At 27.7% G+C, this 21788-nt stretch overlaps 3 protein-coding genes across 3 annotated transcripts; 2 read left to right on the top strand and 1 right to left on the bottom strand.

Moving 5' to 3' along the window:
* The first annotated feature begins 4957 nt into the window (after positions 1 to 4957).
* Positions 4958 to 7653, top strand: LOC103852241 (protein FLOWERING LOCUS T). The gene is made up of 4 exons (XM_009129155.2): positions 4958 to 5231; positions 6034 to 6095; positions 7181 to 7221; positions 7298 to 7653. The coding sequence occupies exons 1-4, from the start codon at positions 5031 to 5033 to the stop codon at positions 7519 to 7521; spliced, it is 528 nt and encodes a 175-aa protein (XP_009127403.1). The 5' UTR covers positions 4958 to 5030; the 3' UTR covers positions 7522 to 7653.
* A 4668-nt stretch (positions 7654 to 12321) lies between these two features.
* LOC103852242 lies at positions 12322 to 15950 on the top strand. The gene is made up of 2 exons (XM_009129158.3): positions 12322 to 15385; positions 15572 to 15950. The coding sequence occupies exons 1-2, from the start codon at positions 15277 to 15279 to the stop codon at positions 15703 to 15705; spliced, it is 243 nt and encodes an 80-aa protein (XP_009127406.1). The 5' UTR covers positions 12322 to 15276; the 3' UTR covers positions 15706 to 15950.
* Positions 15951 to 17627: 1677 nt separating this feature from the next.
* On the bottom strand, positions 17628 to 18816 carry LOC103852243 (enoyl-CoA delta isomerase 1, peroxisomal). The gene has a single exon (XM_033285723.1). The coding sequence runs from the start codon at positions 18538 to 18540 to the stop codon at positions 17821 to 17823; it is 720 nt and encodes a 239-aa protein (XP_033141614.1). The 5' UTR covers positions 18541 to 18816; the 3' UTR covers positions 17628 to 17820.
* Positions 18817 to 21788: the final 2972 nt, after the last annotated feature.

Below are 21788 nucleotides of genomic sequence, written 5' to 3' on the forward strand. Positions count from 1 at the left end.
ATCATCAATACATCAGCCACTATGAATAACCAATTTCAAGCTCTAAATGCACCTAAAATCAACATCTACATCTTCATATCTTCATTTTTTACACACACAAACCATTTTTCTTTTACTTTCTTTCTCATTTCATTCCAAAATTTCAAAAATTTATTTTAAAATTTATAAGCTTACTGGAGTTACTCAAATTCATGTTTTTTTGGTTAAGAATGAGCGGATAACTTTCATTAAGATGTTATGTGTGCTTGGAGAAGCTAAACATGACTTCTCTAAAAGTATTCTGGTCAATGCTAGGTTAGTTTTTCAATTAACTATCTTTTTTGTTTATCGTAGAAGACTTCTATTGAAGAATTTTAGATAAGTATGTTAGTTTAGTAATTGACCGAAGTTTTGTAAATATTTGACTTTCATACTGTTACATTAAGTCTTTGCACTGTTGCAAGAAATCCGCATAGATTATTTTTGTAATTGAAAATTAATAATAAAAAAAATTAATATTAATTAGAAGTCTTCTCTTAAAAAGTTAAAACATTGTCAAAAAAGTAACCCATACATACTTCTTGTGATAGTGAGAAGACTACATGTGACTGTAAAAAGCCTTCTATAAAGTCTACTCCAAGAAATAATTCTTATAAGAAAAAGTCAAATATCTCCAAAACTTTGGTTAATTGCAAAACTAACATGTTTATCAAAGAAGACTTCTCTCTTTGATATTTTTAAGAATTTTTCGAATACAAAAGTAATCCAAAATATACAAATGAATACTTCTCAATAAATTTGTTGTAGAGTAGACTTCTTAAGAAATCTTCCTACGTAAATTTGTAATTGCAAAAATGACTTAAATGGAAAACTTATATAGAAGTCTTATGCATCAATAATTATTGAACTTTCATTTTCTTTAAAATTAAGATGACTTTTAATATTTTCTTGTTAATTTGTGTATATCAGTCAATATTGGAGCTTATGAATGAAATTCATAACTTAATTGGTAATAATTATGAAGTTATAAGCATTCATGTTTGATAATATTTCTAGCTAATGAGAGAGTCTGCTGGAAGAAGTCTTCTCTGTTTGTAAAACTTGTGTCTTCAAAAGTATTAAAATGGTTTTTGGTTTTTGATGCTCTAAAAACTATTTTTTTACCAATCAAATCAAGATTTTTCTAAAATAGATTCCTTAAAATTTAGAGAAACTAAATTTTGAGAAAACTACCTCTTTCTACACAAAAACTAAAATCTATGTTGGTTTCTCTTAGCAAACTATCGTTGATTTTTTTTTCTTTGTTAAAATAGTTGTATATTCATAAAGTAATATCTACATAAATCACCAATTAAAAATACAGAGAAACTATTGAAATAAAAAAATATATCTATTTCTAAACAAAAATAAAATAAAATCTTGGTTTTCATTGGTTTTCTTCAAAACTTGTCCTATGGATTTTCAGTTTTTCTTTGTTCTTACTAAAAATATTACTATATTATGAATAAGTAAAAGAAAAATAAAAAAAATAAAGTATAGATGTATATATATATATTATAAATTAATGTTTAAATATAGAATTAAAATTTTAAGTGTAAATTTAAATACAGAATTATATTATTTTGTTTTTTTTGCTGTTTTTTTTATTTTAAACAAGGTTACGTGTGTTTTGGTAATGATATTTTATATTTTATTATTTCCAGAAAATATATTTTACTTTAAAATATTTTTCGTTTTATTATTTTGAAAGAAAAAGCAAAACTATAAACCAAAATCTAAAATCACCAATCATGTTTTTCAAAAAACTAAAATCTACTGCAAAATCAAAAAACCAAAAACTAAAAACCAAAATCTAAAATCTAGAAACCAAACAAACAGTCATCACCTAAGTACCTTCAAAGACATGATTTATAATGATTTTGTTTTTTCAAAATCGGGTATAAGCATTCAGAAATCGATCTAAACACCCGGTTAATCAATATTTCTGTATAAAGTGTATATTTACCGCCTAACCATTTTTGAACAATATAAAATAGCAAAACAAATATGAGAAAATGCTGCAAATTTTGGGAAAGGGTGGTCACCATAAATTAGGTTGGCAAACTTAGCATACAACAACATTTCGAAAAAATATGCACACGACCAAAAAAGAAGAGACCATTTTACATTCTACTAAAAGCTAAAATAAAATATTTACTAAATATACTTACATCAGACTCAAACCAGAGACATGAAAGTTTTTTTTTTGCTAGACAACCAATTACAACAAGCTGATAGTTTGATTACTCTGATTAACTGATTTGGCGTTAGATAATGATTAAAAAAAAACTCAATACTAAATTAAAAGATTTGAGACTTGTTGAGTTAAGAAAATTCAACAAAAAGAAAGCAAGAAAACTCGTTGATAACTAAAAATATATACGTTTATCGGATAAACCAGAAGACGTAAAATCAAAAGGTTTGGAAAATAAAAGACAAGTGGGGGACAATCCATCTTTCTCCCTGAAGCGAACAACTAATCTTGTCTGCGACTAAACATTCTCTAACATCAGAAAGTCTTCTGGTTCTTATGTAAATTAAATTTAGTGCAATTTTCTAAAGGTATTGTATGCAATTACATGCATGACTTTTGTATCATTTCATTCTTTTGCCAAAGAGAACTCATTTTTGTTCGCTATCAAAATGTGCTATGTTAGATATACAATATTAAATGCAAAATACTGTTTTAATAATCGATCAACACGTACGGTAAAATCATGTTCAAACGAAACGATGTATCTTGAATAATTTCAGTTTATATGATGCGAAAGTTTGTAAGCAAACAGAATAGTATTATCGAGATATTCTCATGTTACAGATTAAAATATATTTTTTAATGTTACAGATTAAATACAAATATATCCTACATGGCACATGCCATGGTCCAATTCTTCTATAGATTAAAAATATATGCTCAATATTATATGATTTTGTAATATTAAATTTAGAAATATAGTGTACCAAGAACATAATGCTACTATAAAATGAAATATTTCAAAACCTGCTATTCAAATTTTAGGAGTAATAACAGGAACGAATAAGATCAATATACACGCGTCATTGAATAACCCCCTCAATTGTTAGGTTATGGTTGTGAATTCATCTTCGAGGAGATCAATAGATGCTCTGAATAGTTGAAATGGACCAATGGTATATATATCCATTGTCAAAAAAGTAATCTCCCAAATTAGCAAGTTTGTTCATAGACGCAGGCATCATCTGGTGAGAACAAATGGATGGTTGATATTTCATAATTTATGGATATCAAAATTCAGAAGTGGACATCTTTTTTTTTTGTCAACAGAAGTAGACATCAGCTTTTAACTTTTAGTAGTTAAAATAACTTAACAGTAATAATATTTTTTATTTAAAAATATTCTCTGTTTATTGGTTTCAATGGTAGATTGAAATATGATGATATGTTTATTCTTTCTATCTCAAGTCACCTCACAGATAAATATGCCATATGTGTGTCTGCTGCTTTTGCAACTTGGAATCAAGAAGACGAAGTTCGCCAAAAAAAACTTGGAATTAAGAACGCTAAATCACATTTTACAACCTGCTTCTCTCGCTATAAGTCATTATAGGTAACATTCTAAAAAAAAGTCACTATATGTAACGATTATTCCATGTTAAAACATGAATGCTATACCTAAGCACTTTTTAAACGTAAGCTATATATATTGTATTCATATTTTCCGATCAAAAATATATTCTACAACAAATAAATGGCCTAAGTGTAATTTTGATTATTATTGAATACCATTTGAAATACACATATCAAAATACTATCAAAACATATTTTCTTTAAAAATAAAATTACGCCACATGTTATATTACTAAGAATGTTCTTTAAATAATTTTAATCAATTCATAAAAGATACTTTACATAATATGTGTTTTAAAATATAAAATAATCACATGTAATAATTATTATATTAATTAGCAAAATTTTCTTATATTAATCATTAATATATATCTTCTTTTATATCTTTATTTTTTTTTGTCATCCATCTTTATCATTTATTTTAATTTTAAAATCAGAATATCTACATCTTGCATATAATAAAATTTAAATTATGAGAAACAAACATAAATAAGAAACCATAAGTAAAGTATATTACTTGACTGGCATTCAAATTTAGATGTGTCGATTATCAAGTTTTATAAATGTAAGAAAAATTGAAAAAATGAATTTATTTGGATTATACAAACACTATGAGATGGGTTAAACATGCGGACTACCTAATTTGACTATATATAGCTATAATTTGACTCTCGTGAATATAACTATAATCTTCTAGTTCTCAAAAGTAATAATATATAATATATTTATATACAGTAAATACAATTTATTATAAAATATCGAAAATAAATATAGTTTACCCAATAAAATAACATATATTGTTCCACATAACAATACAATATCACTTCGTTTATATCACATATATCTTACAATGGTTATTTTATTAAAGTTAAACATCATAATATTATTTAAAAGTTATGATCACCGATCCGAACCAAGTTGTGCAATACTTCCTCCATATTAAAGGAATGATGTTATATATAGTTTTGTTGAGTATTTTTTTGCACTAATTTGCGAAAAATAACATACTTGTAAAGTATTTAGAGTATATGGTCGAGAGAGGTCTTTTTCTATTGGATTACAAGTCGGAGACGTAGTTAGTTGAAAGAAATGACTCAAATTTTATTGGCTACCAAGTGGGTGAGATATAATTTGGAATATTATCAGTCTAGCTACTAGAGTGGTGGCTTTGGAAAAATACCACAAACATAAAAAAAAAAAAAAGACAATATGTGATGTACATAGAATCAGTTTTAGATTCTCGTACATCACTAGACAAGAAATATATTGTGGTGATGAGTTCACCGACCCGAGCTAATTCAACTCCCAAGACACTATATATATCACTTACTAGTAGAGGGTTAGTTCACAAGAACGAAGAATAAAAAAATTAAATCAGAAACCACCTGTTTGTTTTAGATCAAAGATGTCTTTAAGTAATAGAGATCCTCTTGTGGTAGGGAGAGTTGTAGGAGACGTTCTTGAATGTTTCACAAGATCAATCGATCTAAGGGTTACTTATGGCCAAAGAGAGGTGACAAATGGGTTGGATCTAAGGCCTTCTCAAGTTCTCAACAAGCCAAGAGTTGAGATTGGTGGAGAAGACCTAAGGAACTTCTATACTTTGGTTCTTACATTTAAACTCTCTTTTGTCTCATCTCTTCTTCATTTCTTCATTATTCGTCTTCTACTATAACTTGGCCATGCAGACCCATAAGGAGGCCTTAAGATAATATTTCCTTTGTTCTATTTTCTTACGATTTATTGGTTTAACTTCTAGATACCCATGTTAAGAAGTATTTCTTTTTCACTTTTTACCATAAAGTATTATACCCATGAATCATTTCATCAAATACCAAACTAAATGTAAACAAGTTTTTGTTTTTATTAGAACAAACAATTTTATATTCTTTCGCAATTATTATTATTTGTTTGTCTCTTATCTAAATCCCAGATGTTTTCCTTAGAAACTTTTTGCAAACTCATTCTTTTATTTTGGGTAAGAATCTTGGTTTTTTCTTTGTTCCTCCAAAAATTTAGATTGTATCTTTGTTTCTTTTTAATTCTTCGATGCTTTTAAAAAGGCAAAAAAAAAATATCTGGGTTCGAATATGCAAAATAATAATAATAAAGAAACTCAATGGTCATTCACACAAATATATAATGTTCATTTTATTATCTCTATTGTATGACTGTTTGAATCGGTATATTCAAGTCAGTCTTGTAAATACTCTGCTATACAAGACATATAGCTAGGACCTACCTTTTTCTATTTATCTTTCTTCTTCTTCCTTTTTTGTGTTATCTCGTTTCTCAAACTTCAAAAAGTAACTTCTGCTTTCTTGATAAGTTTGAGAATGATAATCTTATATTTTCATTCTTCTTCGTCTTATTTGTAACGGATTTTAGTGTTCATGGGTTTAATGTAGGTTATGGTGGATCCAGATGTTCCAAGTCCTAGCAATCCTCACCTCCGAGAATATCTTCACTGGTTTGTGCACTAATTCACCTCTTTTATTCAAGTTTTTTTATCCACAAACATGTTTGCTTTAGTTAGATATAAATATATACACTGAACCACACATGCAACATGATATGTATATCAGTTGGAGACTTTGAAAATTTGTAAATCAGTTATAACAAAAGTCAAACATCTTCCGTTTAGTAGACCAGAACATGTATAATCAGGTTTAAGAAAGCGTTTTATCACTTTTTCTTCTAACAAGTCCCATACACCAAGGATAAACTCAAGGGATTTCAAAAGCTTTAGATGTGCATATAAGATATGTATAAATGTTATGAAAACCCTTTTTTTTTAAGATATTACATATATATATATATATATATATTTTTTTTTTTTCTTAACAGAGCTACACAATGATTCTATTAAGTATATAGGACGTGACTTATACTAAGATTTGGTTTTCCACTTTAAAGTTGTTTGTATGAACATTCTTAGCCTGATGACATATCTTTATGACTCGAAGTGAGTAGGACTAGGTCTTCTGTTCAATCACAGCTACTACACAACACATCTCGTTTTTAGTCTCAGCTTATATATATATATATATATATGTTTTAATACATAGTCTCACTTTTATATATGCATGCACAATATAAAACTTTCAAAGACTCGATTTAAATGTTGATGCATGTTTTGGAGTCACTTAGAGCAGCTCCATTAGTAGTATCAAAACAAGCATCTCATAAATACCAAGGATTACAAAAACAAAAAGTTGGAGAGATAAAGAAGAGAACTATCTCTGCACAGATGTTTTTAGAAAAGGATCAAGCCAAATGTCCATGTTTGAATGGTTCAAATTAAATCTCCAAATTATAAATTAAGTTTTCAACAAAACTACAATATAATATTAATATAAAACCTGACAGATACTTATTTGGAGATATTGTCCAATAATGTTGCTCTTACACCGGCAATCTATTAGTTTAAAATTACAATAAAACCAAGGATCTCATTAGCACCAATAGTCTATTGATTACGTTATTATCATTTAAAAAAAAACTTTATGTTTATGTGCAATATCTTAGAAAATTATATGGGTACACTTATTACAGGTTGGTGACTGATATCCCAGCGACAACTGGAACAAACTTTGGTGAGTTTTATTCTATAGATTGATCGCTAGACAGTCGATAGAACGAATTCACATGTGTTTGATGTTGTATTTACAGGCAATGAGATTGTGTCTTACGAGAGTCCAAGGCCCAACTCGGGTATTCATCGTATCGTGCTCGTATTGTTCCGACAGCTCGGTAGGCAAACAGTGTATGAACCAGGATGGCGCCAACAATTCAACACTCGTGAGTTTGCTTCCCTATACAATCTCGGCCTTCCCGTGGCTGCGGTTTTCTACAATTGTCAGAGGGAGAGTGGCTGCGGAGGACGAAGAAGTTAGATGCGCCTCTTCTTCTTTTAATAACTTGATATTGCACACTCATAATGAGATTTATGCATCTATAGTCTTATAAGAAGCCTTTTACGATACGAGCAATGAACGGTGATAATAAATATAGTAGTTTTATATGTATTAAATAAATCCGGGGGGGGGGGGGGGGAGTGTTTTTATTTATATGGTGTGTGATGCAATATTTTATATCATTCTACATGAAATAAAAGTGTTATATATAGCATGTTACGTATGTAGTATTCATTTTTATGCAACAGTATCTTAAGATTCGGAAAAGATGGACTATGAATACAGTAGTGGCATTGGAATCTGCTTTTTGTTCTACTTTTGAGTTCATCATGATGATCACATAATACACTTTTTAGCTAGCCAATCATCATATTTATAACAATAAACTTGTTGGAGAATATTTGTTTGGTTTCTAAGTAAAGGCTCAAAAGATTGGTATGGGCTTAATCCAAATACATTTACAAAAATGTTACATTTTTATTTGAGAAAGAAAACGAAGGTTGAAAAGTATTATTTAATCAAAAATTATAGTAAAAATATATCTTAAAATGTTTTATTTCAAAGTAATTTATTTTAAATAAATTTGAAAATATAAAAAAAACTTTTTGTTTAATAATAACAAATTATAGTCATTACAAATTAAACTAATTCAAGATAAGGAAGTAAATTTTAAAGAACATATTCTAAAACTTAATTAGTACCATCATTTTAGAAATTGTATGGCTTACTTAATCTTCTAATACAATAACAAATAAAATTCAATAATTTTATTTCTTAATAGTAACGATTAATATAATGTTTTTATGGGAGTGATTGGTTGGGGCTATAGATGTTCTAGACAGTCAAAATTTAGTCTTGAGTCATATATGTTAACCAATTGAGCTTTTCTTTCTTTAAAAAATTCACAGCAAAAAACTCTCTACAAAATTAAAATATGGTTGTATAAAGCTTTATTTCGAGAGCAAAAAATAGTGTTTTACAAAGCTACATCAAAATAATCTACATCAAATAAATCTACAATTTAAATTCTACAGCCAAAAACATAAAACTACAGTTCATTTCAATCACTCCCTATAACGTCTAACCAACTCAAGCTACTTTTTCTCACATTAAATCGAGTATTTTTCACATAATTCAAATCAAGAATTTTAAGAAAATATATATAAATAAATAAAATAACAATAAATCAACGTGCAAAATGAAAAGTAATCCGTGTTTTACGTATTTAACTCAAGGATTGCAGTATTTTTTTGAAATAATATAATACTATTATAATCAAAATAGAAAATATTGAACAAATATATATATATAAGACAATTACGTTTTCGTGAATCTGTTTAATGATAAGATATACTTATGACATTTAAGAAGAAAATAAGAATAAAAATTTAATGTTACAAGAGTACATTTACTTTTGTAAATACTCATCAAAACTTAAAATGTTTATATAATATTCCTTTGTTTATTTACTTGTTTGTGGGGTAGACTAACTCATAATATTTGAAATATGACAAAAAATCAAATGTCTTGTAACTGCTTTCTTTAATTATTAAAACAACAGCCTTGTCAGAATCTTAGAGCATCAGCATTGACGAAGGTTCTAAATCAAAGTTTTTCATAAAATTATATTAGTATAATTTGTCTTAATGATTAAATTTTAATACAGAAAAAATCAGGCCAATAGCAGTGTGACAGAACTAAGCTGAGTCTCTCTGCTTTTTTCTTAGTACCTCAGGCAAAAGACATCTCTTCTGTTATTTCTTCTTCTCTCATGCTTTTTGATTTGTTTTATTATTTTTATTACAAGAATTTTGTTGAGATACGTAGGGAAGCGGGTGTCCTTAGGGCATGATTAACTCCGATCTCTTAGCTGGAGTTCTTAACTCATGATTTAACACATTTTTTTTACACTTTTCGGCTAAGAAACGGCTCTTATATCTCTTATTTAAGAGACGGTTATTAGCTTTTCTTAGTTAAAATTTAAGAAAAACTAAGAACCGTATCTTAACTGAAGCTAAAAACCTCAGTTAAGAGACTGTGGTTAATCATGGTCTTAGAACATCTTTGGTGGTTAAAAATATAAACAATGAATTTGATTTTATCAATTTGTTTTAAATAAACTAAACCACTAATTAATAGACATGTGGCAGTAGAATTTGTGACAATAGATGAGTCTTTTCCAGAAGGTACCATCTCCTTTTTCTCTTCTTCTATCTTCTTTTATTTTATTTGGGAAGAAACCTATCTATAGACTACCATTGCTGGTGGCCTTATGCTCCTAAACATCCATGCTAATCCAAACCAGAAATAGTAACATATGAATAATTTGCATCCCAAAAAGCTGGAAGCGACTTGGTTTAGAAAAGCAAAGTAATTTACGGGTAAAAAGCAATAGACGATGTTCAACAAAAAAAGAAAAGAAAAGGAGAGGGTGGCATGATTTTTTGAAAAAGAAACGGGATAAAAGAAGAGAATATTGTCATAAAGAAAGATTGATTGTAGTTCGATTGGTGCACAAGTTCCACCTCTTGGGACTTGGTCATTCGCATGTGATAACTATACTCAATAGTCAATAACAACTCACAATGTCAGAAAAAAGACCACTGGTCCATTTTCGTAAGATTTTCTCCGTCTTAGTCTTGTCAAACCAATCAATACACTCCTCGTGTATGCAGTGGCGGACCCTGTGTCATGTGACCCACCATTCTCCAACATGGGTCCGCCTCTGCGTGTATGTTATGTCCACCGAGGTATTTTTACAGGTTTGAAAAGGTTATAATGTAATGCCTCGACTGCTTTTGTTGGTGGGTTCGTAAAGTTTTAGGCTACGTCCATCAAAAAGTTTAGATCAAATTGATCATGAAAATCAAACAGAACACATACAAATCAATTGAATTATGCAAAACAAATATAGATCAAATAAATTATGCAGAACAAATATATATTTAACTAATTTACCAACTCATCATGTTTGACTGAATGTTAAAAATAATAATAATTATAATTAAACAATGCATGCATATGTTATAATTTTTTTTTTGAAAACAGTTCGCTTTTTTACTGAATATTATTAAACATAAGTCTAACTTATTTGTAACATTAAACTTTCATATTACATTGAAATATAGCTGATTCCAAACATACTTTGATTTGTAGAATTCATTTGAATGAATGTAGATATACAAGATAACCTAAAAATATAAAAAGATTAACTAAACAAAATATAAAAATGCAGCATATGTTATGATACATGTGTAAGAGCAAAAAATATATAGACCCGGATTTAACCATTTTATTATCAAAAAAAAAAATTTATTGTGTAAAAATATGAAGTGATTATAAAATAATTTTTACTTTATAAATATATTCAAATAAAATTTAGTTATTAAATAACATGCATCAATTTATTAAATTAATTTATATGAAAATATTATAACATAGGTTTGGATTGGTTTGGCACCTGTCTAAAAATGTTTTAACGGAACAAAATAAAACGACATCGTTTGATATTTGCTAAAAAAAGTATAAAATTCACGTCTATGATGAATTGAATCCAAGACCAAACTTATATGGGAGAATTCTAATTTTATTATAAATTGATACTCTTTTTAAATTTATCTTTATAGGATAATTATTTTCATAAATAGCTTAAGTTAGTGATTAAAAAACTAAACTAAACGTCCTTAATCATTTATAAATGTTTAAATTACTTATAGAAGTTTATAAACTCAATCCACCCCTTAAATACCCTAAAAAATAATCATCAAACCCTAAACACAAAGGTTAAATTTTTTTCATTAATTGTTTTAAGTGATATTCAACTTATGGCATGGCAATCAATTTCTAAACTTATATCTCAGCAACATTCAACCACTATGATACTTCAACTTTTAACATTTCCTTTTCGTAATAATTATAATACATAATTCGAGAAGCAAACCCATCAACTCGTCTTCGGCTCCGAATGGATAAAGTAGAGCAAGCATTGCGGATCTAGCGTATTAAATGGATCGTACGGATCGAGAGTGGATCAATCGGTCCAAAACATATGTTATAATGGTAAAAGTGGATAAAAAGCGGTTCAAAATACTGTCAAGATTTAAAATAATACTCCCTCTGTTCCTGAAAGAAGAATTTTCTAGAGTATTCACGTATATTAAGGAAACAATTATTTTTTTACAACTGAATTTATTATTTATTTTACTATACATTTTTCAATAAATGTCAACCAATAGTATTCAACTAATTCAAATATTTTCAATTAATGTTTCTTAAAAGTATACAACTTTTCAACATTAACTACTAAAAGTATCTTAAAATTTAAGAAAATCTATCATTTTGAAACAAAAAATAAATCTATAAAATCCTACTTTCAAGAGAAGATGGAGTATATATAATTTAATATTTATTTTTATTATTAAAAATTATTTATTTTAATATGTAATACATAATTCAATAAATATAATTTTATTTAAAATATAATATAAAATTAATTTAAACATATATATAACTATTTCAAGATTTAAATAAAATAGAGTTGTTATTTTAAAGATTTATTTATAAAATGGGATACATATAAAACTATATTCAAAATATAACATAAAAATAAATTTAATACATATATAATTGTTAAAGCTTTTAGCTTTAAAATTAATCAAACATGAATAATTTTTAAATATTTTAAAAAATTCCAAACAATAAAATATCACATTTTAAAAATACAATATAATATAAAATAAGAATATATATATATATATATATATATATATATATAATTTAAATAAAAATAATTTTTTTATTTAAATTAAAAAGAAATTACATATTGTTAAAAATAAATTATGATGTTAATTAAACATACACATGGTAAATATGGTGTAAATACAAGACTAAATGTTGTTTTTAATGAAATAAGTTTTTCAAGATAAAAAAAGTATAATATTATGTTTGCATATATTTCAAAATTAAATTATCACAAAAAATATGAAAAAGAACTTCAAAACTAAAAAGTGGTTTACAAATAAAATAGGATAGAACAGTCCTTTTGACATGTATATTAAAATTAAGTGGTTTTTCCACTTTTTCTTAGATAAAGATAAAAATATTAAAGGTTCCTCCACTTTTTCCTATTCATTTGCAAAGTTTCATGAATTTCACATTAGATGCTATGCTTTGGTGTAAGAACCACATTTTATTTCACTTTCCATTCATTTCTTCTTCGTTATCAAACATGAAAATGATTGTTCGAGATTAATTTCAGATCTGATTCATAATTTGTCTTCTATCCACCCAACCAATTTGTTCAGATGCTGAGAGAAGCAAGCAATTTGTTAAAATTCTTTTAAGTCTTTTTCAACAAGATTGTGGGACAATCATCATTGATTATTGGATTAGAGTCTGATTTTTTTTGGTTTTTCCTTGTTGGGTTTCCTAAAAAAGCTAGGCATTTTGGAGTGGGTGGAACAGTCTCTGGCGACAGAGATAAACAAATGTATTACTCTTTTTAATAAAATTTTCTTTTTCACCGCATGTGGAGACGCTACCGACGTCCTTAGCACACATTAAAATGAATTGTTATAAGCGGAAGTAGTTCAGCGTTGATCTGTATTATGACTGCGAATTGTTCTAAGCGGAATTATGATTGTGAATGGTTGACATGTATTACGATTTTAAAATGAAATTGTTAAAAGCAGAATTTTTATTAAATAACAAACGACGTCTTTTTAATATGATTTAGACTTACAAAAAAAATGAAACTGGTTCGGTATAGACTAACCAAACCTAACCAATCACAGAAATATTTTATATGTCAAATTTATAATTTCATTAGTTTATAGTGTTTTACACTTTATTCAAAGATCAGTGAATAAAAACAATGGAAGAGTCAAGTATATGGTGGTATTGACCATTTTTTTTCTTGTGATTTAGATTGAACGTCATTATTTAATTGCAATAGTAAGTGGCTGGCTAATGAAGAAATATTAAAGTAAGAAGAAGATAGTATGCTGACAACATCCATAATCGTAGTTATTGGGATGATAAAAGTCAACTTTTGAAGAATATGTATTCAAACGGGACGTATTCAAACGGGACGTATTCAAACCTATCAGTCGGACTAAAGGTTAGTCATGACTCTTTCTTTTATTTGGTTAGTCATGACTCTTATTCTCGAGTAAATATGAAATGGCAAAGAAGTCGTAGGTTGTTTTGTTTTGTAAAAGGAAGTCATATGTGTTTGTATAAAAAAATATTTTCCTAAGTTTCTTTAAAGCATCTCAAACTTGTACTCATCCCTTATATATATTAATTGAAAAGTATATCAAACTTGTACTCTATTTAAACATATATTATACTATTTATTAAATTGATTATCAAATTGATTAGTAGTATAAAAATATTTTTTCTTTAAATAAAACCTACAGAATTACCTAATATGATTAACTTATATATAATAACTAATTATTTTAATTAATAAAGATTTGACAGCAATTTTGTATCCTCTATCATTTTTTGTTTAATTTTATATAATTAAAATAAATTAAACAATCACGTTAACCATATAATAAAAATTATTTTTTTCTTATATCTTATATTTTGAATTTTTTTTAAACCACTATAAACTGCTAAAATTGTTGAAAGCTCCACACTGAAAATATTGTGAGAAATGGTTTAATTGTTTTTGTTATAACATGATACATATGATCATAAAATATTACAAAAATAAAGTCTCATTTAATAGATATTCGGATTATATATATATATTTTAATATATTTATATCATTTAAGTTAAACTATATACTATATAAAAATATATAAATATGTTAATTTATAAATTTACATTGAAAAAGTATTGAGACCTTAATGTCTTATTTAAAATTTTTGCATTAAATTTTTAAAAACGATTATGAATTACTAAAACTATTAAAAATCTCACTTTAAGAAAATTGTGATTAATGATTTAATCACAATTTTTTTTTACAGCAATTATACAAATGTTAATAAAATTATATGAGTAGAAACCCTCAACTAATAAATATTCATATATTATATATATTATATATCTATTCCAATATTATTTAAATTTAATTATATACCATATAAAAAAATTGTAAATAAAGAAAAGTGATTGTTGATTTATGTGTTACTACAATTTAGTTATATACATAATAGTTACTTGATCATCCATTGTTTAATATATTTATTATTTCATTATATGTAAATGAACACAAAATAAATAATATATGTAAAAATAATTAATATATGTAATCTTAACCTACAGTAGTTCTAATACTAAATAAGAATTTTGTAGATAACTTAAGTCTTTTTTTTTGTCATCAACTTATATAGACTCATACAGATTCTGTAAACCAAATCGGGAGATATTGATCCATGTGAACGACAAAAGATGGTTGATGCCTGACACTGCGTGCTAGGCTGTCCGCCTTTGATTTTTGCGTTCGTGGTACATAAATAATCTCTGATTGGAAGTAACTTTCTTTCAGGACTTTAATATCTTCCAAATAACTTGCAAAACCTGGTCATTCTTCTTGTTCTGAAACCATTTTCACCAATTGAGAACAATTGGTAACTTAAGTCTAAACCGCGTTTTTCCTAATTTTAAAAATATTGCCTTGAAAAGGAAGTAAATAGAACAAAAATATTATTTATATTTGGTCTTGGTCTATATATTTATCATAAGGCTTATAGTTATCAAACCATAACGAAAAAACAAAGAATATGGGTCCAAAAACATCACATAAGGTTGCTCTTCTGGTATCTCTTCTCCTTTTGATTTTAACACTTTCCTCTCAAGCTAGAGTCATCGAGGCTGCAAGCCGAAAACTTGGTAAGCATCTTTAAATCTTGATTTCCCACAATCATCAAGACCCAAAAATAAAGCATATGTTAATGATGGCTGTTTTTCTTTTTGAAAGAAAATTAATGTGGTTATTTTATATAAGAACAAAATAGATTAATTGAATTCCTTCAACATAAACTGATCACTTGAACTCGATTTGATACTTGATCGCAGCATCCGGAAGGAACATCGTGTATACTCCATCTTCAAAATCTTGCGGGGCGACCCACGCAACATGGAAGAAGAAGAAACGCGGACCATGTAGACGTCCTCCAAGAACTGCACCAGCTTCTTACCAATCACCATAAGACCATAAGACAGTTTTCTCAAAACAAGGAAAGATCATATAAGACACTTTTTTTCATGATTGTGAATGAGTCCAATCTTGGAACCATATTTTCAGTTATTTTCTTTGTTTTTTGTTTGGCATCCTAAATAAGAAATCAAATGTTTGATCGTTTTCTTGATTTGGTTTCTCTTTCTAATTCAATGAATGTTCGTCGTATGTGCGATATACTTTAAATTAATAAAAGAAACGTGGTCTAGTTCTTAATTTAGTAAGAAAATAGATTGCTAAGGCTTTGGACTTGGAGTAACAACAAGAATTGTTTATTTATAATATAACTTGAGATGAATAGTAATATCTACTGAGGTAAAAGAGTAACAAATAACCTGTAGTTCAGTATATTATTATTGTGTAGAAAATCATATTTAAAGAAATAATATAAGGGTTATGTACAAGTTTTATTTTATTTATTTTGGAAAATTTGCCAAAATAGAACAAAAAACACACTCTTTGTCTCCTTAGTATAAAACCAACCTAAATTAGTTCATTTGGTATATATTTGCTAAAAACCCCATTCTAACCCTTACTATATCAATTAACAATTTAAAAATTCACTTTTAAATATCAATTAAAAACAAAAACGAATTTTGACAAAAAGAAAACAAAAAATAAATAAATCAAAATATAATTAAAACAAAATCTAAGTGGAAACAAAAAAAGGAAGAAACAAAATCCCCAAATCACTATAATATATGAATTTTGGTTTTTTGTTATAATTATAAAATTTTCCTTCATTGTTTAAATTTTCTACAATTTGATTTAATATATATTAACCAAAATAAATAAATGAAAATATATCTTAATTATAATTTTAAATATATGAATATATATTGTTAATTATAAATTAAAGTAAATCAAATTGTTTTTTTTTTTTTTTTTGACAGCAAGAAAATTTACAGACTCATATAGACTCTGTAAACCAATGTGGTAACTCCGCATCCATGTGTACGACGAAAGACGGTTGTGTCCGAGCAATACGTGCCAAGCGATCCGCCTTTATGTTTTCCGTCCTTGGAACATGAACAATCTCTGAGTTGGTAAAGATTCTTCTCAAAAACTTAATGTCATCCAGGTAGCTTTCAAATGCCGGCCATTCTTCTGGTTCCGAAACCATCTTCACCAATTGAGAACAATCCGTTGCAAACGTGATCCGGTACTGTTTTTTTTTGTTTTTTTTTCTAAAAATCATTTTTTGAAGATAATAAAAAAAAAATCAATGAAAATCGTTTATTTTTATTTTTTGACAAGAATATCATTGAATACTTTTTAGGAAAATAAAAAGATTTTCAAATATTTTTCAAATATTTTATAACTGAACTTGTCATATTTTTGGAAATATGGTTATTCTTATAACTTTTACACCTCGTAGAAAACATACAACTAAATCATAAGCAAATTTTAGCATATGTAACCTTTTGATTTGTGTCTAAATTTCATATTCGTAAAACTTTAGAATTGCTCATACAAATAGAAGTTACATTCAAAATAATTGTAACTACATTTATAATGTGTAGACATTGCATTCTTCGTATTTAGAATTCTATTTAACAATGGACTATTGGTTCTAGAAAATGTAGAATAACATTTTTAACGTGTAATTCAATTTCTACCATGCCATTTTTCATAGAACAAAATTAAAAATGTTATTTAAAAAAAATTCAATCTAAAAAAATATATGGGTATTTCATCAATGGTTTCTATTTTTTATAAGTTTTTATAATTTTAAAACTATTTATTTTATTAAGTTTAAAAAATAGAAAAAGTGATTATGTAAAAAAATGGACAAATTTTTTAATACTAAAGGGTCAAAACGGTGTTTTTTCATTCTATTTCGGCAAGTTTTCTTTTGTTTTTTCCTTTTCCTGTAGCGGTAAACAAACCAAATAAAAACTATTTGTAATGTTTACATAAATCTCAAATCTAAATAGAATAAATTTTGTTTATTACATTATTTTATCTTTTACTATTACAAACCTGCAATGTGTAAAAAAAAAAAACTAGCAAATCTCCCTTGGTCCCTATTTATAATATTTTAATTTTATTTTCCGTACAAACAACGTATCCGTGGTTGAACAACCTACAATTTAGATCCGCTGTTTCGCACTCCATTGGAAGCGCTCTCATTTGAACCAATCGCATGGAGAACCTCTCTTAAAAGAGTCTCTCTCATCCTACCGTACACGTGTCCATCAGCTCCCCGTCGAACTATCTCCTCTCCCAACTTTACGGCGGCTTCAACCGTCTCCGCCGCACTACCATGCCTGGAATCCACGATTCCCATCTCCAAACCCCGATCCGCCGTAATTTTCCCCGCCGTCAACGCCACGTCTCTTCTCGCCGCCGGAGAAGCAACCTTCATCCGGATCATAGCCACAAACCACGCAGGAAGCACAAGCTCGATATCCAGCTCACTCATATAAAGAAATCCTCTGTCGCGACGCATCAGTATATAGTCGTGACTCATCGCGAGGAGGAATCCCGCGGCGGAGGCGTGGCCGGTTACGGCGGCGATCGTCGGCATAGGGAGAGAGATGAGATCGGCGACCAAGGATCGGAGTTTGGCGGCCATGACAGCGCGGAGAGGAGGATCCGATGCGGCTAAGGCGAGATCGTAGCCGTTGGAGAAGAATTTTCCATCGGAGGTTGTGATGAGGACCGATTGTGAAGACGATGGATCGGAACGGATTTGTGTGATGGCGGAGCGGAGGTTGTCGAGTAAGGTAGGGTTGAGACGGTGTTCGCCGTCGCCGGTGAGTTTCAGTAAGAAAAGTCGATCACGCTTCTCCAATGTACACATCTCCGTCTGTGAGAGTGACAATAGTACTTAGTGGCAGATTAGCAATTATGCGTATTAGATTAAGACTTATTCTTGGGTTCACCCCCTAGGCTGAACTTCTAGATTCACCAACCAATAAAATTGTTTTATTTTAAAGTTATTTTTGGGTTCATTCCCTAAGGTGAACTTCTAGGTTCACCAACCAATAGGATTTCATTATTTCAAATTCGATATCTTTTTAAAAAAAAAACAAAATATTCTCACATTATATTAAGTTTTTAAAATAAAAGATGTAAAAAAAATAATAATTACAGAAAAAAGAATTAAAAATATATATATTTTTAACATTGTCAACAAAACAATAAATCCTAAATCCTAATCCCTAAACCCTAAATCCTAAACCCTAAACCCTTGGGTAAATCCTAAACCCTTGGGTAAACCGTAAATCCTTGGATAAATCCTAAACTCTAAATAAAAAAAAACACTAAAACTCTAAACCCTAAACCCTTGAGTGTTTTAGTGTTTTAGGGTTTAAGATTTAATGTTATGCTGACGACATAAAATATTTTTTTTTGTAATTACTACTATTTTTTTTTACCTTTTAATTTTAAAAACATAATATAATTTGACAATATTTTGTTTCCTTTTTTAAAAGATATCGAATATAAAATAAAACAATTCTATTGGTTGGTGAACTTAGAGGTTCATCCTAGGGAGTGAACCTAATAATAAGTCTTAGATTAATATACCGAGAACTATATCTCGATGTTGGAGCTTGAGGGTATTTAATATAAAATGTTGATTTGCTCTATCTTTTTTATACGGAAATAATTAGATGTATATCCTAAAATGCTATCAAATCAAAGTTTTAATTCTAAACTAGGTGACCGGTCCGCACCCTGTGTTCTCTCTCGGCATGTATCTCACGAGAGAGAACACAGTAACGTCAGTATGAAGAAGCAGATATTGTGTGTATGTATAATTGCAACGTCACAAAATATTTTGTATGTTTACGAAGATACTTTCATTCAAAAAATAGAATAAATAGTGTATAGTTTTAGAAGTAACAGATTTTATATTACCATTAATTTGAATTGTATTGTATATGATTCGTAATTCTTTATTTTAGGTGAATAATATTATTTTTCCATAAATAATAAACAAACATTTATGTAGACATATTAAAAGAAAATATAATAAAAATCAAAATATTATCCATAAATAATATAAATTATAAAGTATATTTTTCGATAAAGAAAGCAAATTCAATTAGAAACTTACAAAAAATTAAATAAATTTTGTAAGCAATTTGACGGGTTAACATTATTTGATAGATTTATAAATTTCTAAATTTTATTGAACATGAAATAATATTAAATTGACATACCGTCATCGGTCTCCTAACTCATCACAACCCATCTAGCAAATACAAAAAATAAGTAATTGCAACATTTTATTTATTTTAAAATTTGTATTTGAAAAAAAAAGTAGATTAAAATTACGTACCGAGACTACGAAATATTCTGAAAAACTTGTTTGTAGACAACATTCAATATTTTTGTCTGCGGCTTCCCTTCTTTACCAGTTATTAGGATTTTTAATCCAGATCTCGACTTAACTCTTGAAAGTGCAACTTTGTCTTGCATTTTGTAAGCATTTTATAAATTATTTTAAACTTATGATAAATTTATTCTTTAAACAACGATAAATAATTTAAAAATAATATTATTAAACATTTTTGGATTTTGTAATATTTAAAATAGTTATTATATAATTATATTCAAACACAATTCATCAAGTAGAGTATAAAACTATTATAATTATCTTATATAAAATTTCGTTCATTGTATTTTATAGTTTATAAATATTAAAAGTAATAAATAAAACATTATTAATCTTTCTATAATTTTGAGAATTAGTTTCCACAAATTGTTATTTGTAATATTCATTAGATTATATGGCAAGTGATGTTAAATGATTTTAGACTTATCTTAAATTTTTAGATCTAAATTAAATAAATAAAAATTAAAAACAATCGACCAATCAAATTATAACAATTTCTTGAAACTTCACCTATGAACCCCAATATGCGATAGATCAGTCCACGAGATTTACAAAAAAAATCTAAATCCCTTACAGGTTGGGTTACTTAAACGTAGATTTGTCAATTTGACATATATGCACCATGTTGGTAAGTTGACCACGATTATTGGTGGAACTAATATCCGGTCTAATAAAAAAAGGTAGCTGGTTCGATTATTAATTTTCTAGGTTTTTTGACTGCTTTGAAAATGACCTCATGAATTAAATAAAAAATGCATAATGCTAGCTAACTTATAAGATAGTATATTCAACAAAAAATGATATAAGATAGTATTACTAAATGATACTATGTAATACTTTCCCCGGACTATATTCAACAAAAAAAGAGAAAGTAATCCATATTGTGAATAAGTGATTTGCATATTTAATGATTTCAACTTGCGCAAGTAATCCATATTAGAAAGGTAAGTTATTAAAAACAAATTTTGTCAATAAGTTATTTGCATATTTAATGATTTCAACTTGCGCAAGTAATCTATATTAGAAAGGTAAGTTATTAAAAACAAACAACCTAATTAGTAGGGGTGGGCACTTTACCCAATATCCGAAGTGGCACCCGAACCTAACCCGAAAATGCATGTCAAGTTTTTTATTTAAAAAATTAACAAAAAGTTACATCCAATTTTTTTAAAAAAATAACTAAATTAATGCCTTTTTAGTTTTAAATTTTTATGTTCAAATCTATTAACCATTCAATCTATTAAAAATAAAAAATTAGTTAATTGAAAGTTATATTTTTAAATATAAGAAACTTGAGAAATGAAAATTTTAATTTTTTTTTTCAAAATCTAAATATCCGAACCCGATCTGAAATAACCGAATCCGAACTAAAAATACCCGAACCCGACCCGAAGTACAGAAATACCCGAACGGGTTCTACACCTCTATACCGAAATACTCGAAAATTCAAAATACGCGATCCAAACCCGAACGGGTACCCGAACGCCCACCCCTACTAATTAGAAACATTAAAATTTTTTCTAAGCAAATGTAGTTAATATGATATCAACATGCGCAAGTTTACTGTTTGAATAATAAGGAAAAGTTTTAATATTTGTCTTAGTTCTAAATCTTGCCCAAGGCTAAACTAAATCGATAATTATTATTTCCTAGCTATATATGGGCGTAACGAAATCGACAATAGTTTTGGGCTTGTCTACATAAGC

This window comes from Brassica rapa, chromosome A02 (assembly GCF_000309985.2).
Source record: "Brassica rapa cultivar Chiifu-401-42 chromosome A02, CAAS_Brap_v3.01, whole genome shotgun sequence".
Taxonomy (NCBI): domain Eukaryota; kingdom Viridiplantae; phylum Streptophyta; class Magnoliopsida; order Brassicales; family Brassicaceae; genus Brassica; species Brassica rapa.